The following is a 17,976-nucleotide window of genomic DNA, read 5'->3' as shown; positions in this document are numbered from 1 at the left end:
CGGAATGGGGTTAAAAAAAATAAGTACGAGTATTTCCTCAGAAAATACTGTACTGTAACTTGTTATTGTTTACTTGAGAAGAATATAACAGAGAATAAACTGCCCAAATACCCTTAAACAAAGGAAAAGTACGTCCTTTATGAAGGCATAGAGCCACTACATGAAAATGAAAATTAATGAATACACTGTGTACAGTAATTTACCTGATAAGACAGACCTCAGAAAAATACTTTATGAGAGCTTTTATACTTTTATAAAGCTGTCTATAATGAAAATTAATTAACTAAGGATTTTTTCGCCCTGCCAAGGTGTGGACCAGTTATCCGGAGTGCTAAGTTATCGAGGGACGAGTTTTCGAGGTTCTACTGTATAAATTTTAATAGCTAATAAATTATTTATTTATTATACAGTATATAAATATTTATAAAACAAAAAGTTCTGTTATTTAATATTTATAATAATCTATGCATATATTTTACACATATTGAGTAATTAGTATTATTATAATTTTTTTAAGACTTGTTAAATCTTTTAAAATAATAATCACATCAAATTTATATTGCCTCTATGTTTGTGACTAATTTAATTAATTATAATTAATGACTACATTTCAACTTTTAATCTAATTATTTTATGTTTCATTAATACTTCATAATTTCAAAAAGTCACAGAAATGCATATACTGTAATTCAAGTACAGTATGTATATACATTTCTTTTGACAAGTGAGTAAAAGCTGAAAGAAATACCTTAATTACTCGTATATTTTCCAAACTGACAAAACCTTTTATTGACTGCATTTATAGGTTACAGCTACAACATTTGAAATAACTACTACTGTTTTCATAGTTAACCAAAATCAGCTTCTTCTAATTTGGTTATTATATTGACAATCACATCTACTTCAAATTCATCATCTTTTTACAATTTCAGTTTCCAAATTATCCTTTGACTAATGAGCTTGCAAACATATGAATTCAATTGCAACTTTCCCTCACTCAATATTCAACAATATTTATCATTTTATTTTAAAAATATTTAAAAATTATCTTGGTTTAGAAAATGCTGTCTGATTCTAGACAATCTGAAGAGAGAAAACTAGTTAAACTTCTTGTCTGCCATTTTAAACCGCATTACCACATACAGTGCAGTACTTCAGCATGTTTCCTGTGCTTTTCAACCCTAAGTAGTTTATTTAAGATCAGGGTTTATTCAAAGACCAAAAGTTAATTAAAGAAATACTGTGTATATATATACAAAAATGGCAATAACTTTTTTATTTGCATCTTATGTGCAATATTTTGTTTTGGACAATCTTATCTTTTCTTATTAAAAATGTACTTAATACATTATTATATTAACTCTGCCTAATGATAATTTATTGTGCATGATTTCCATAATTCTTAACAAAAAATTCTTGCCTATGAAGTTTTAATATCTAAAAGTAGATTGGAAACTACTACATGAAATAAGCAAAACTGAAAATTATCTCACTGCAATTTGAATTTACTATAAAAGGATTATCATTTTCCAATAATAATCTATAAAATAAAAGTATATTCATTAATCAGAATTTAACACATAGAATAAACATTTTATATATGTGTATATGAATGTATGTAATATTTAACACACATTTAATTATATACATACACTAGCTGTTACCTGCGACCTCGCACATGCAGATTTTGCAAGCAAACCCCATTTATATTCAGTGTTTCAACAATCATAATAATTGTTATATAACACCTACCACTGAGAATGATGAGAATTGCCAAGAATCAAACAAACTATTTTCAATTTCATCAATTTTCTGGAACGTTTACAATCATTCTATACCGTAATTGAACCAATGAATTTAAAATTTGAATTTAAAATGGTTCAAACATTTGGTTAAAAAATTGAAATATATAAAAATATTTATAACAATTAAATATGTAATCCAACACCTTATTTTTCGCTGAGAGATTATTTTATGAAATGTTCCATTTAGCCTGAGGATGATCCAATGAATGGATCGAAAACGTTTGTTTTAATTAAAAATAATCTCTCAGCGAAAAATAAGGTGTTGGATTACATATTTAATTGTTATAAATATTTTTATATATTTCAATTTTTTAACCAAATGTTTGAACCATTTTAAATTCAAATTTTAAATTCATTGGTTCAATTACGGTATAGAATGATTGTAAACGTTCCAGAAAATTGATGAAATTGAAAATAGTTTGTTTGATTCTTGGCAATTCTCATCATTCTCAGTGGTAGGTGTTATATAACAATTATTATGATTGTTGAAACACTGAATATAAATGGGGTTTGCTTGCAAAATCTGCATGTGCGAGGTCGCAGGTAACAGCTAGTGTATGTATATAATTAAATGTGTGTTAAATATTACATACATTCATATACACATATATAAAATGTTTATTCTATGTGTTAAATTCTGATTAATGAATATACTTTTATTTTCTAGATTATTATTGGAAAATGATAATCCTTTTATAGTAAATTCAAATTGCAGTGAGATAATTTTCAGTTTTGCTTATTTCATGTAGTAGTTTCCAATCTACTTTTAGATATTAAAACTTCATAGGCAAGAATTTTTTGTTAAGAATTATGGAAATCATGCACAATAAATTATCATTAGGCAGAGTTAATATAATAATGTATTAAGTACATTTTTAATAAGAAAAGATAAGATTGTCCAAAACAAAATATTGCACATAAGATGCAAATAAAAAAGTTATTGCCATTTTTGTATATATATACACAGTATTTCTTTAATTAACTTTTGGTCTTTGAATAAACCCTGATCTTAAATAAACTACTTAGGGTTGAAAAGCACAGGAAACATGCTGAAGTACTGCACTGTATGTGGTAATGCGGTTTAAAATGGCAGACAAGAAGTTTAACTAGTTTTCTCTCTTCAGATTGTCTAGAATCAGACAGCATTTTCTAAACCAAGATAATTTTTAAATATTTTTAAAATAAAATGATAAATATTGTTGAATATTGAGTGAGGGAAAGTTGCAATTGAATTCATATGTTTGCAAGCTCATTAGTCAAAGGATAATTTGGAAACTGAAATTGTAAAAAGATGATGAATTTGAAGTAGATGTGATTGTCAATATAATAACCAAATTAGAAGAAGCTGATTTTGGTTAACTATGAAAACAGTAGTAGTTATTTCAAATGTTGTAGCTGTAACCTATAAATGCAGTCAATAAAAGGTTTTGTCAGTTTGGAAAATATACGAGTAATTAAGGTATTTCTTTCAGCTTTTACTCACTTGTCAAAAGAAATGTATATACATACTGTACTTGAATTACAGTATATGCATTTCTGTGACTTTTTGAAATTATGAAGTATTAATGAAACATAAAATAATTAGATTAAAAGTTGAAATGTAGTCATTAATTATAATTAATTANCTGAAGTATAATTTTTTATTGTTTTTATATTTTTCAATATATTTATTTTGTTTGTACAAAATAAAAAAATAATTTTTAACGATACAATAGTCTTCGTTAGGCTTAACATCGACGAAAATTCAACGCGAAGTGACATGCAATGGAGAGAAATGTCAAGATGGGATAAATTAATATATTTTTTCATACATAATCGGTTATCCGAAACATCGATCTTCCGAACAACCCCAGTCCCCAATTGATTCGGATAATCGACGCTCTACTGTATTAGGCCAGATTCTGATAGAATAAAAGAACTTTCATGCTTCTGTAGTCATTGTGAGTAATGCTACCTCCTTGTTTATGCGGACTTTATTGTAATACATTAGTCTGGGTCCAAACCCATATTAATTAAAGAATGGGATGGTTATATCCCAATAAGAATTTTAGAACTATTTTAGCATAACATTATTAATATACAGGATGCATATGAACTTAGCAAAATTTTGCTGTTGTGGGAAGTTGGGATGAAGAAAGCTTCATTTTTCACTTTGGTCCAATCTCTGATCAGAGAGATCCACCTGCAGGATCGTAGGATGGGGTTTTAGTATTTTAAAATGTGGTTACAGGGAGTTCATAAAAACTACCTGTGGGTTTTTTCTGACACCAGCCTAATTGAGTGTTAGGCACACTAAAAGGGTAAATTAGTATTTTCTTAGAGGGGGGATCATGGACCCGTGACAAGACTTCGGCATAGAATTGAGCTTATTGACGAGACCATGATAGAGTAACAAAACAAAATTTAATAAAAACAAAATATAAGTAAAATTACAGTCAACAAAAAGTTACAAATTCCTGTCCTACTCGTGAGAGAGATTTTACACATTTAAGGATATACTACCTCAACTTGTATATCTAGAGTTGTCTCTTGTCAGTAATGAGGCATTGATACGGTGGGATTGTTGTAGTGACGGTGCAGAGAGGACGGAGGAGATCTTGGCTAAGCGAGAGACTTTGGGGTTTGGAGTCCAGGGAAATCTTAGGCCAACTCCCGGATCAGAGGAAATTTGCCTCTCTTATTATAGGGTATAACCAATAAAATTGAAGGATTTTGTGTATGTAAATGGGATGTACAGGGATGTGTAGAGGAGGTGGACAGCCAGATGGATGTCAAACTTGAGAGATAAGGGTTGTGAGAAGGGAAGTTAATTTCCTTTTTGTCATAAAAGTGACAATGCATTTCCTTTAGTGTAAACAGCATTTGGAAGAAATTTACTTCTCACACTAATTTAGTAACAATAAAAAAAGAAAAAATATTACTCTCTCATGTAGTAAAAATTATATCATTGTTTTCTTCATCAAAAGATGAAGGAAATTACGTAGAGTCTCTGCTTTAGGAGAGATTTTCGATTGGAAAACTACACAAATTTTGATCGATGTATTTAATCTTCTAATTTAAATAACTTAATTATATAATTCCCATTTGATTCTCACATTATGGTTGATGAATTCCATCAATTTTTCTTCCTTCAGCAAGAAATTAATAGCAAAATTCACTTAATTATATTTATTTATTGTAGAATTTTTACAGAATAAGCTTTATTTTATTATTTTGCTTTATTTCAATTCAAAAATTGTAACTGTTTAGAATAATTTTTAATTTTTTTTCTAATTTATATATTCTATGCTATGTAATTTTAAAGATTTTAGGTTGAGGATGATTGGATTTTAACTGAAAACAATTTTTTTAATTAATAAAAGGTTGGTTTCTTGAGCAGTGATTTATGTATATACAAAGATGATGCCAAGTTTTATAACCTTTCATGATAAGCAAGACATAATACTGGGAAAACAACAGAGAACATTGAAATTGTATTAAATAACAAACTCTAATTCATGAATAAAGATAAAAAAAATTAATTCTTTTATAAAGGTAAAATATATTTAAAAAAAGAAATGTTTGAACTTTCTGAATCTTTTGCTAAACAAGCTTTTCTATAAAGCTAAGCATGCCAAAAGTTAACTTTTGTATTGAATTTTTAAATTATTTTTTATTGAATAATTATTTAAAATATATTTTTTTCATACAAGAGAAAATACTTTTCAAAGTTTCAAGAATAAAATTAAAAATCGATATTAATAATTGACTCTTGCATTAACTTAAAAAAATTATTCATATTATATAATGATGATATTAATTTATTTCACATTTATATCCGGTGGTGGATTATCCTATAGGTGTACTAGGCATGCATCTAGGGCTTTGTCATCTCAAGAGGCTTAAAAAATTACATGGAAAAAAGATAATATGCCTCTAAAAATTTGGTGAATGTTTAAAAAGTGTATATTATAAAGAAAAAAACTTATTATTTAAGGACTTAGTGAAGTTCAAAGATCTAGTTCAGAAAAGTCTTGATCAGATGGTTTGCTTATGATTGAGGGCTTTGGCAATAAGTTCAGATCATAAAGTGCTTTTCCACACCTTATGATCTGAACTTATTGGTCAGTCCTTTATTTTCTACATATATCTGGACTGCACCAGCAAATTTGTTTGTAGTATTCCAATGTAATGTTGCTTTTCTCGCTCCCTTCAAAGTGCAGTCAAAGTTTCTGCCATATTTTCTTTTCTCTCACTCTCTCTAGCAGTCCGGAGGAAGCTCTCCTTTTCAAAGTCCAGACGAACTTCTTGCTGTATTTTCTTTTGTTTTGGTCTTCTGTTAACAGTAGATGCTACTAACACTACTAACTAGTGAGATGGAGAGTATATATTTTAAATTAAATAAATAAAAAATATGATTAAAAACTGCAGCCAACCTTGTGACAATGTCACAATAAATAATTGCTCATTCTTTATGCATGTTACTGTAACTGCAAGATTTGTTCAACCCTAAGAATGTTTATTGCACATCTCCAACATTTATCTAAATTAAAGATTAAATTTTATTCTTAAGTTCTGATATATTTATTAATCACTATATTATCATTTAATTTACTAAATTTAATATTGAAAACTATAAACTATTGATTTTAATACTGATAAAACAATAGCAAATCAACTCTTCTCATTTTTGTTTGTCAAAAAATTGTTTTTTAGATTGACAAGTTTTTTCCCTCCATTTGTATAATATTATTTTAATTTCATTATGAATGTTGAATAATCTGACAAACATTTTCATCTGTTCATAAAATCAATAATCTATAGATTCAATTAAAAAAGGATTTAAAAATAGAACAGATTTATTTTCTCTATTTTTAAACTTCATAAATTTAACAATTAAATAATTTTGTAGTTTCATGTTCTGATCTATTATTTAACTATTCTGTGATGTTATATAATCTATTATTATGGAATTAATAATACTCTTTATCTGTAAGCAACATTTGTACCATTATAGAATATGATTAAAAAACATAAGAAAGAACAATGTCGATTGTTAACAGATGTCTGAAATGTAAAAAATTTTAATTACAAAAAATCCAAATCTTGTAACTTTTTTACAGCTATGACTATAAATAGCAAATCATGTCAAATTAATTATGTCAAAGATATTAATATCTTTTTTAATATTTTATGTTGAAAAAAATTACACAGAAGTTTAATTCTTATATCAATAGCTAGAAAAATGAACATATTAATTATTCTTCTGAATGTTGTTGTGAAGTATAGCTTTATATAATTTTTTCAAACTTCAGTGTTTTTTTTTATAACAAGAATACAAATATTCCTTGTTTAATGCAGGATTTGATTAATGTGCAAAGTTAATTGCTGTAATACCTTTACATATGTGGCAGAAATTTTAATTAATGCAGCCTTACCAGCTGTCTTTACTTAACATAGATTATTTTATTAACATAATTTTGATATATGCAATAGCATTGAGGGATTAATTAACTGTGTTAATCAAGGGATACTTGTATTATAAAGCATAGTCTATCATCATAGAGAAATGCCATTTCATATTTTACCTGGTTATATAATAAAACTTTGCTTAATGTTGTTTTTGTTTAATTATAGAATATAAAGTATTACAGATACATAGGTTGTCTAAAAAGAAACCAAAATTTTGCTCTAGAAATACAGTGGAACCTTGCTTAATGAACACTTCGCATAACGAGCAAAATAAATTTTTAAAAAATGACTTGCTTAACGAGCGACATTTTGCATAACAAGTGACGAGAAGAGGGAAAGTCCCAGATTGTGCGCATGCTCCATCAGTCTATGTTTAGCACTTGTTCTGCAAGCATCTTAGCGTTGCTTGTGATTACACATTTTTCCAAACTTGTGTTCACACATATTACATATAAACATCAACAACTATAGCCCATTATATAATAAACACGCCAAACGATTTGCAAAATTGTTGGGCTATGTAAAGGCTATAATTAAATATTAGAAATTAATTAATTTGACTACAGGTAGGCAGTTATGCTGCCATCTCATATTAAATTTAATGACCAATTACAGATGAAATTTTAGAAACGTCTAAATTAAAAATCAATTATTTATAATTATTAAATTTAATACGAGATTACAGTGTAACTGCTTAACTCTAGTCAAATTAATTAATTTCTAATATTTAATTATAGCCTTTACATAGCCCATAAATTTGGTATATCATTTGGCTGTTTATGAGACATATTATCTGTGGATATAATCAAAATGACTTGCCACAATCTAAATTTTCTTAAAAGTATTGTCATGGGTGATGAGATGTGATGCTACCAATACATCCCCATTGACGAAATGTCAAAGTTCTGTATGGAGGTCATAGACAAGCTCATACCAAATAAACTTTGTTTCCAAAAATTGTGGGACAAGACCATGTTTGTCTGTTTTTATGATTCCAAGGGTATTATTGTGCACAAAGAATTTGTCCCAAATGACCAGAATGTTACCAGAGAATATTATTTGGGTATTTTGGAACATCTTTGGAACCAAACTTTACACGTACAGCCAGCGTATTGGTCTCAAGGAAGCTGGACACTGCGTCACGACAATGCACCCTCACATGAGCACTGTTGTTGTCAATTTTTAACTCAAAAAGATATTGTAACCCTAGGCCGTCCACCCTATTCTCCTTATCTGGCTCCCTGTGACTATTTTCTGTTCTCAAAACTTAAAATTTTAATGAAAGGGATTCATTACTACGACATTTTTGAGATTGGGGCTGCTGCAACCACAGTACTGAACCAGGTGTCAAAACAGGAGCTAAAAAAGTCTTTTGAAATGCTCATTACTCATTCTGAACATTGTATTGCTGCAGAGGAATTTTATTTCAAATAAACAAATTTATTTATAAAAATATTTCTTGTAGTTTTTTCTTCCTAGAGCAAAAGTTTGGTTTCTTCTTAGACAACCTGTGTATGTTAGAGAAAAGTATATTATAAAAGAAATGATTTATAATTATATTACTGCAACTTTAGTTTCACATAAGAATACATAAATTTATTTTATTTGCTTTATGTGATATAAAATAATCTTGTAGATTATATTGTAATTTATATAGTTTTTCATTTATATCTAAATATATAAAATTACTTGTCCTGACAGTTGAATGAGTGATTGATTCATCATCACCCAGAGCAAACTGCTGAACCTAAAGAGGTGAATTTTGTACACAGTTAGGGTACATCATGAAAATGCACACTAAGAAGGGCTTTTTCGAAATTTCCCCGCGGGGGGAGAGGGAAAGGATTAAGGCTTAACCTTGAAGAACAGCTTCTACTGTACTATTTTAGGTGCAATTTTTTGTTTTCAACTACATTTAGTTTTTATTGAGTACTTAGGTGTATTAAATTGATAACATTTCAGACATTGTTATAAATATAAACCACAACTATACCCAGCAGAAAACAATTAAATATGTAATCCAACACCTTATTTTTCGCTGAGAGATTATTTTATGAAATGTTCCATTTAGCCTGAGGATGATCCAATGAATGGATCGAAAACGTTTGTTTTAATTAAAAATAATCTCTCAGCGAAAAATAAGGTGTTGGATTACATATTTAATTGTTTTCTGCTGGGTATAGTTGTGGTTTATATTTATAACAATGTCTGAAATGTTATCAATTTAATACACCTAAGTACTCAATAAAAACTAAATGTAGTTGAAAACAAAAAATTGCACCTAAAATAGTACAGTAGAAGCTGTTCTTCAAGGTTAAGCCTTAATCCTTTCCCTCTCCCCCCGCGGGGAAATTTCGAAAAAGCCCTTCTTAGTGTGCATTTTCATGATGTACCCTAACTGTGTACAAAATTCACCTCTTTAGGTTCAGCAGTTTGCTCTGGGTGATGATGAATCAATCACTCATTCAACTGTCAGGACAAGTAATTTTATATATTTAGATATAAATGAAAAACTATATAAATTACAATATAATCTACAAGATTATTTTATATCACATAAAGCAAATAAAATAAATTTATGTATTCTTATGTGAAACTAAAGTTGCAGTAATATAATTATAAATCATTTCTTTTATAATATACTTTTCTCTAACATACACAGGTTGTCTAAGAAGAAACCAAACTTTTGCTCTAGGAAGAAAAAACTACAAGAAATATTTTTATAAATAAATTTGTTTATTTGAAATAAAATTCCTCTGCAGCAATACAATGTTCAGAATGAGTAATGAGCATTTCAAAAGACTTTTTTAGCTCCTGTTTTGACACCTGGTTCAGTACTGTGGTTGCAGCAGCCCCAATCTCAAAAATGTCGTAGTAATGAATCCCTTTCATTAAAATTTTAAGTTTTGAGAACAGAAAATAGTCACAGGGAGCCAGATAAGGAGAATAGGGTGGACGGCCTAGGGTTACAATATCTTTTTGAGTTAAAAATTGACAACAACAGTGCTCATGTGAGGGTGCATTGTCGTGACGCAGTGTCCAGCTTCCTTGAGACCAATACGCTGGCTGTACGTGTAAAGTTTGGTTCCAAAGATGTTCCAAAATACCCAAATAATATTCTCTGGTAACATTCTGGTCATTTGGGACAAATTCTTTGTGCACAATAATACCCTTGGAATCATAAAAACAGACAAACATGGTCTTGTCCCACAATTTTTGGAAACAAAGTTTATTTGGTATGAGCTTGTCTATGACCTCCATACAGAACTTTGACATTTCGTCAATGGGGATGTATTGGTAGCATCACATCTCATCACCCATGACAATACTTTTAAGAAAATTTAGATTGTGGCAAGTCATTTTGATTATATCCACAGATAATATGTCTCATAAACAGCCAAATGATATACCAAATTTATGGGCTATGTAAAGGCTATAATTAAATATTAGAAATTAATTAATTTGACTAGAGTTAAGCAGTTACACTGTAATCTCGTATTAAATTTAATAATTATAAATAATTGATTTTTAATTTAGACGTTTCTAAAATTTCATCTGTAATTGGTCATTAAATTTAATATGAGATGGCAGCATAACTGCCTACCTGTAGTCAAATTAATTAATTTCTAATATTTAATTATAGCCTTTACATAGCCCAACAATTTTGCAAATCGTTTGGCGTGTTTATTATATAATGGGCTATAGTTGTTGATGTTTATATGTAATATGTGTGAACACAAGTTTGGAAAAATGTGTAATCACAAGCAACGCTAAGATGCTTGCAGAACAAGTGCTAAACATAGACTGATGGAGCATGCGCACAATCTGGGACTTTCCCTCTTCTCGTCACTTGTTATGCAAAATGTCGCTCGTTAAGCAAGTCANGGACGTACTTTTCCTTTGTTTAAGGGTATTTGGGCAGTTTATTCTCTGTTATATTCTGTACAAGTAAATACTGTACAAGTACAGTACAGTATTTTCTGAGGAAATACTCGTACTTATTTTTTTTAACCCCATTCCCGATAACTCGGCATTTTCACAAACTCGGCCACCCTTCGGTCCACATTAGGTCGAGTTTTCGAGGTTCTACTGTATAAGTTATTAGTAATTGGAAAATGAAAGTTCATAAAAATTTTCTTCCACTTCCATTTAGAAGAATAGTCTAAATTTAAATTTTTAAATTTAAACTATTTAATGTTGGCAGTTAAGCTGTCATCTTCTATTAAAATCCAAATTATACAGCATGTTTAAAGTTAATTAGCCAGTTCTAGCCTAATAGATAATCTGGTATTATCATTTGATCATTTGTTAAAAATTTCATCTGGAACTTTTTTGTTGATGAAAACCATTTCTAACATTTTCAAACATATAAAAAGGATTGTTATTTGAAACTCTCCTTGGATACAGATGTTACTTTCTTAGTATAGAACAGATATTGTATTATATTGTGGTCATCCTACTGGCAAGAGTTGTGGAGTTGGTATTTATTTATCAATAAGAAAAAACAGGATGTTTATTTTTAAATTTGTCAGGCTTTAAAATCTTTGTTATGTAGAAATTAAACTTTGTTAAATGGGAATATTATTTAAATGTAAAAAAGGCACTTTTTTTCAATTTTTTACAGGAAAGTTTGTTGAAAAGAGAGATTTTATTGTTGTTAGGGGTGGCAATCCATTATCATAAGACATTTCTGATTATATGTAAATAAAAAATTTAATAAATGTTTTGAAGTAAAGTTTTGATTATTTATATTGCATCAATAATCAAAACTTTCATAAAATCAATGCTGATAATTCAACAAAAGCACTTAAATAGTTATTGTAATGGAGTGAAGTTTTTGAAAGCATTTTGCTTTAAAACATGATTTAATTTAGTGTCTTGCTGTTTGAATTTGTATCTTTCTTTATTTTTATTATTAAAAATTTTAAATATCAGTTTCCATTTTCAATTCTGAATATAGAGTTATTGCAAAGAAAGCGTTTACTAGACCTATTGTTATGATACATACAAAAGATTTTAAGTATGACATTGATAGCTTGCTATTTTCAAATGCTACATTTATGTTGATAGATGATGATTAATTATTTGCTTATTTATTTTGCTAAGAATATGTTTAAATAATTACCATAAAACAAAAAATATATTATTTACTAAAAGGAACAAAATTAATTTTTGTTTTAATATGAAAGTTATAAAACAATATTAAAAATTTTAATATAAAAAAACTTCAATTGTTTAAATCCAAAAATGTATATTCAAATTGTTTCTAATAAGAATAAGTTCATAAATCAGTGGCTCTTTCATTTGCCTCCACACTTTGAATTTTTAAAATGCCACTTACATCCCATCAAAAATTTATTTATTATTAAGAGTAGTATTTTTCATTTATACTTTTAGCCTAGCTCTAGCTAAAGCTTTAGCAATTAAAAAATAGTGTTGTCCGAGTCCATTCAAATTAATACAAAAACATTTAAGTCTAGATTAGAAATTTGATATATTTTGTATACGTATTTTATTTTTAAAAAAGAATTGGTGCTTAATGAAAACAATGAAAGTTTAAAGAAATAAAGAAAATGTATTACAGAAGTCTCCAAAGCCCCAAAAACTGATAGCTTGCATCTCTAGGGGTATGTGCGCACTCCTGGTTAAAAGTCACTGTTCTAAATGATCATTTAATAAGTTAAAAATATTTTTATTAACACATATATTTCTAGTAATCTGTCTTATTTTACTTAATCAAAATAATTTTGCCAAAAGAATAGAAATATTTTTATCTTAAATTATTTTCTAACAGTATTTTTTATTAGTTTTATTATTATGTTTACGATGGTTAACACCATTAAAATTTATTTTTCAGATAAAGCACCTGTTTCTAAAGGCTTATTTGGATGTATGTTCTTAACATCATGTGCTTTAAATGTTCCATTATTAGCTCACGTTAAACAATATGTAATATATAGCATCCCTAATATATTTGAACAATATGAGGTAAGTTTTTAAATATTAAATAATTATGAATAATTATAGTTAAATATTTAACAGCATATTGTGTATTATCATCATAATTATAATTCCTTTAATTCTTTTTCTCACTATATTTTACATGCTTGACTTATTGCATGATGTTTTCAAATTAATACAATCATCATCATAATCATAATAATTTGTATATGAATGCAATAATTATTGTTACTCTATGCAATAGCATATACAGTACTGTATTGAATGTGTGAGGTGTAAATCATTTAACATAGTCAAAGAATTAGAGAAAATTATAATTGATTGCATTTATAAAATGTTATTAAATGCTTCATTACATTTATTATTAGAGATAATTATGATGATAATGCTAAAAATGTCAAGTATTATAACATTTTTCTTGTTAATAACAAATGTAACTAATCATTATAGACGAAGTTCATATGAATTTTTTACTTAATGATGTACACTGCTTTTAATTCTGAATAAATGTTGGTCTCACAAAAAATTTTTCAACTTAAGGAAAATTAAAACTTCCTTAAATATTTACTATTTAAATGCATTAAGCATGCTGAGCCATTAATTTTAAACACCAACATATGACACCAATAAATATCATGTCATCATTGCCATAATAACAAGAACATCTGTCTATATCAGAAAGAATGAAACTTGCAAACCAGATAAAATTACAGGGAATTTTAAATTAATTCTACATACTAATACTATATATTTTTCTTCAGTTATCAGCATTTAAAATATGGAATTGTGTATTATGAAAAAATGATATTGTCTTGTTTCACATAACAATTCCAACAAACTTTATCAAACTTACAATCGAAATTATTTTTTATAATAAATTTTTTCAAGGAAACTAATTTATATCATCACAATTATTTATTATGGAATTTATATTTACATTTATAATGTAAACTGTCAGACATTTAAGATAAATTAACTGATATAAACTTTCTAATTTTTTTTCCTCTGTCATGTAATTCAAGAAACTCAATAACTTGATAATTAACCATATTGAAATTCTTATCATAAGAATTACTAGAATCTATAAAGATTATTATAACATAGTTATAGATCTATTATAAAATCTAAAATAAACATTAATATTTGAATTTTTGTAAAATGTAATAGGCTAGTTAGAAAACATTGAACCAATGCATCCAAAATTCTTTTGAAAAACAATTTAAAGGTCTATTCATAGTCAAACTTTTATTTTATTACATTCAGTATTGAGATTTTACATTGAGATTTAAAGGAAGAAAACATTTAGAAATTAGATAGAGTTTTTATTGATATTTCTGTTTTATCAAAAGATTTTTAATTTGTAATTTTTCAGATATGGAGAATTATAACTTCTAAACTTACTTTCCTTGACACAAAAGATTTGGTTTGCGGAACCTTACTGATTTATTATTTTAGAATATTTGAACGTCGTTACGGATCTCATAAATTTTGTGTAAGTTAAAAAATATTGAGTTTTGGTTATAATAATTACAATATAAAATTATGAATAGGTTAATATATATTATGTTTTTTATTACAGTCTTATTTACTTGCTGTGTGTACAGTTGCAACTGTGTTAGAATTAACAACTGTGTATGCCTTAAGACAATTAGATATTTATATTTCCTATCTACCAACTGGCCCGTAAGTTAGGAAAATATTTAAATGATTTTTGATTTTGTATGATTTGTTTAACTATTATTAAATATTATATGAAACATTAAATATCTTACTATGTAAATTTATAGATATGAACTTATCTTTCCTCTATTTGTGAATTATTTCTTGGACATTCCTCGAGTTGCCCAAATTCATATAATGGGTGTTCCTGTGACTGGAAAGACACTGACTTATCTTCTTGGTTTACAGGCAAGTTTAAATTTAAAGTAATTATGCAAGAATAGCATTAAGTATTATNTCTAAATTAAAAATCAATTATTTATAATTATTAAATTTAATACGAGATTACAGTGTAACTGCTTAACTCTAGTCAAATTAATTAATTTCTAATATTTAATTATAGCCTTTACATAGCCCATAAATTTGGTATATCATTTGGCTGTTTATGAGACATATTATCTGTGGATATAATCAAAATGACTTGCCACAATCTAAATTTTCTTAAAAGTATTGTCATGGGTGATGAGATGTGATGCTACCAATACATCCCCATTGACGAAATGTCAAAGTTCTGTATGGAGGTCATAGACAAGCTCATACCAAATAAACTTTGTTTCCAAAAATTGTGGGACAAGACCATGTTTGTCTGTTTTTATGATTCCAAGGGTATTATTGTGCACAAAGAATTTGTCCCAAATGACCAGAATGTTACCAGAGAATATTATTTGGGTATTTTGGAACATCTTTGGAACCAAACTTTACACGTACAGCCAGCGTATTGGTCTCAAGGAAGCTGGACACTGCGTCACGACAATGCACCCTCACATGAGCACTGTTGTTGTCAATTTTTAACTCAAAAAGATATTGTAACCCTAGGCCGTCCACCCTATTCTCCTTATCTGGCTCCCTGTGACTATTTTCTGTTCTCAAAACTTAAAATTTTAATGAAAGGGATTCATTACTACGACATTTTTGAGATTGGGGCTGCTGCAACCACAGTACTGAACCAGGTGTCAAAACAGGAGCTAAAAAAGTCTTTTGAAATGCTCATTACTCATTCTGAACATTGTATTGCTGCAGAGGAATTTTATTTCAAATAAACAAATTTATTTATAAAAATATTTCTTGTAGTTTTTTCTTCCTAGAGCAAAAGTTTGGTTTCTTCTTAGACAACCTGTGTATGTTAGAGAAAAGTATATTATAAAAGAAATGATTTATAATTATATTACTGCAACTTTAGTTTCACATAAGAATACATAAATTTATTTTATTTGCTTTATGTGATATAAAATAATCTTGTAGATTATATTGTAATTTATATAGTTTTTCATTTATATCTAAATATATAAAATTACTTGTCCTGACAGTTGAATGAGTGATTGATTCATCATCACCCAGAGCAAACTGCTGAACCTAAAGAGGTGAATTTTGTACACAGTTAGGGTACATCATGAAAATGCACACTAAGAAGGGCTTTTTCGAAATTTCCCCGCGGGGGGAGAGGGAAAGGATTAAGGCTTAACCTTGAAGAACAGCTTCTACTGTACTATTTTAGGTGCAATTTTTTGTTTTCAACTACATTTAGTTTTTATTGAGTACTTAGGTGTATTAAATTGATAACATTTCAGACATTGTTATAAATATAAACCACAACTATACCCAGCAGAAAACAATTAAATATGTAATCCAACACCTTATTTTTCGCTGAGAGATTATTTTATGAAATGTTCCATTTAGCCTGAGGATGATCCAATGAATGGATCGAAAACGTTTGTTTTAATTAAAAATAATCTCTCAGCGAAAAATAAGGTGTTGGATTACATATTTAATTATTTTCTGCTGGGTATAGTTGTGGTGCATATTTTTTATTTTTCTTNGACCACGATCGTTTTCGCACAATATTGCCATATGTAACCCATTTCTCATCCCCAGTCACCATCCGTTTAAGAAACGGGTCGATTTCATTCCGTTTGGCCAAGGCTTCGCAGATGGAAATTCGATCCATCATGTTTTTTTCCGTCAATTCGTGTGGCACCCAAACATCAAGCTTCTTTTTGAATCCAGATTTATGCAGATGGTTTAAAACTGTTTTGTGGTCAATCTTTAGCTCCTGGGCAATGCTACGAGTGCTAACGTGCCGGTCTACTTCTATCATTTCCATGATTTTATTGACGTTTTCGACAACAGGCCTACCTCTGCAAGGTGCATCTTTAACATCAAAATTACCAAAATGGAACCGACGAAACCAAAATTGCACATAATTGGCTGTGACAGTATCAGGACCATAAACATCATTCACAATTTCAGCTGCCTGGCTTGCATTTTCGCCTTTATCGAAGCAAAATTGTAAAACATACCTAATTTTCTCTTTGTTAACTTCCATCTTTTACACCCTATAACTCACAACTGAATTGACCAATCGAAAAACTGTAAAAGAATTTTTTTTAGTACAGAATGTCACTTTTCCAATAAGCACAAGTCTGAACTTGTGTCATCAATATTTTATGAGATATGTATCACTACAGCTATCTAGTGAAAAAATAATGGATTTCTTTTTCCCCAACCTTTAGCTTTATAGGCATAAACAATGCTCCATAGCACTATTCATTGTATTATTCAATCCCTTCTTGTATAGATTCCACATAGAGTATAATGATGTGCACTAAAAAATTAGACATTAATTATCAAAAATCTGTCTTACAATGTTTTCAAGTTCAAAAATCTTTGCAGCTTTAAAACTGAGTCATTTCTTATAAACTGACAACTCTATAAGAGATATTATTTAGAGATACTCTATTTTTAATAATTAATACTGCGTAATTCCATACACACATTACTTAGTAAACAAAAATGTTTTCTTAAATTATTTAAAAGTTTACTTGTTAATTTGAATTCATATAATTCAGAACTGCATCTTGCAAATCTATCTATTTTAAGTAAAATTTTTTAAAATTGAATATTTGATACAATCTATATATATATATATATATATATATAAAAATGAATGTGTGTGTGTGTGTGTGTGTGTGTCTGTCTTTCGTGCATTACCACACCATTTATCCGATTGCCATGAAACTTTGGGAAGTTGTTTAATATACTC

General features: G+C 28.3%; 1 protein-coding gene across 3 annotated transcripts in view; it reads left to right on the top strand.

The window, feature by feature from the left end:
• The window catches only part of LOC111630020 (ubiquitin-associated domain-containing protein 2-like), a 42,140-nt gene that overhangs the window by 13,389 nt on the left and 10,775 nt on the right, over positions 1 to 17,976 (top strand). For 2 of the 3 annotated variants that reach the window (XM_023374013.1, XM_023374012.1), the window contains exons 2-5: positions 13,114 to 13,244; positions 14,590 to 14,709; positions 14,797 to 14,900; positions 15,005 to 15,125. In XM_023374013.1, coding sequence (XP_023229781.1) covers positions 13,114 to 13,244; positions 14,590 to 14,709; positions 14,797 to 14,900; positions 15,005 to 15,125 — 476 coding nt within the window. Of the gene's footprint in view, positions 1 to 3,604; positions 3,746 to 13,113; positions 13,245 to 14,589; positions 14,710 to 14,796; positions 14,901 to 15,004; positions 15,126 to 17,976 lie in introns of those variants that run through there. The other variant, XM_023374015.1, reaches the window with a different exon arrangement.

Source organism: Centruroides sculpturatus, unplaced genomic scaffold (genome assembly GCF_000671375.1).
Source record: "Centruroides sculpturatus isolate CEXI.00-Female unplaced genomic scaffold, Cexi_2.0 scaffold559, whole genome shotgun sequence".
Taxonomy (NCBI): domain Eukaryota; kingdom Metazoa; phylum Arthropoda; class Arachnida; order Scorpiones; family Buthidae; genus Centruroides; species Centruroides sculpturatus.
Note: the sequence above shows the minus strand (reverse complement) of the source record. Positions and strands in the feature narration are given on the sequence as shown.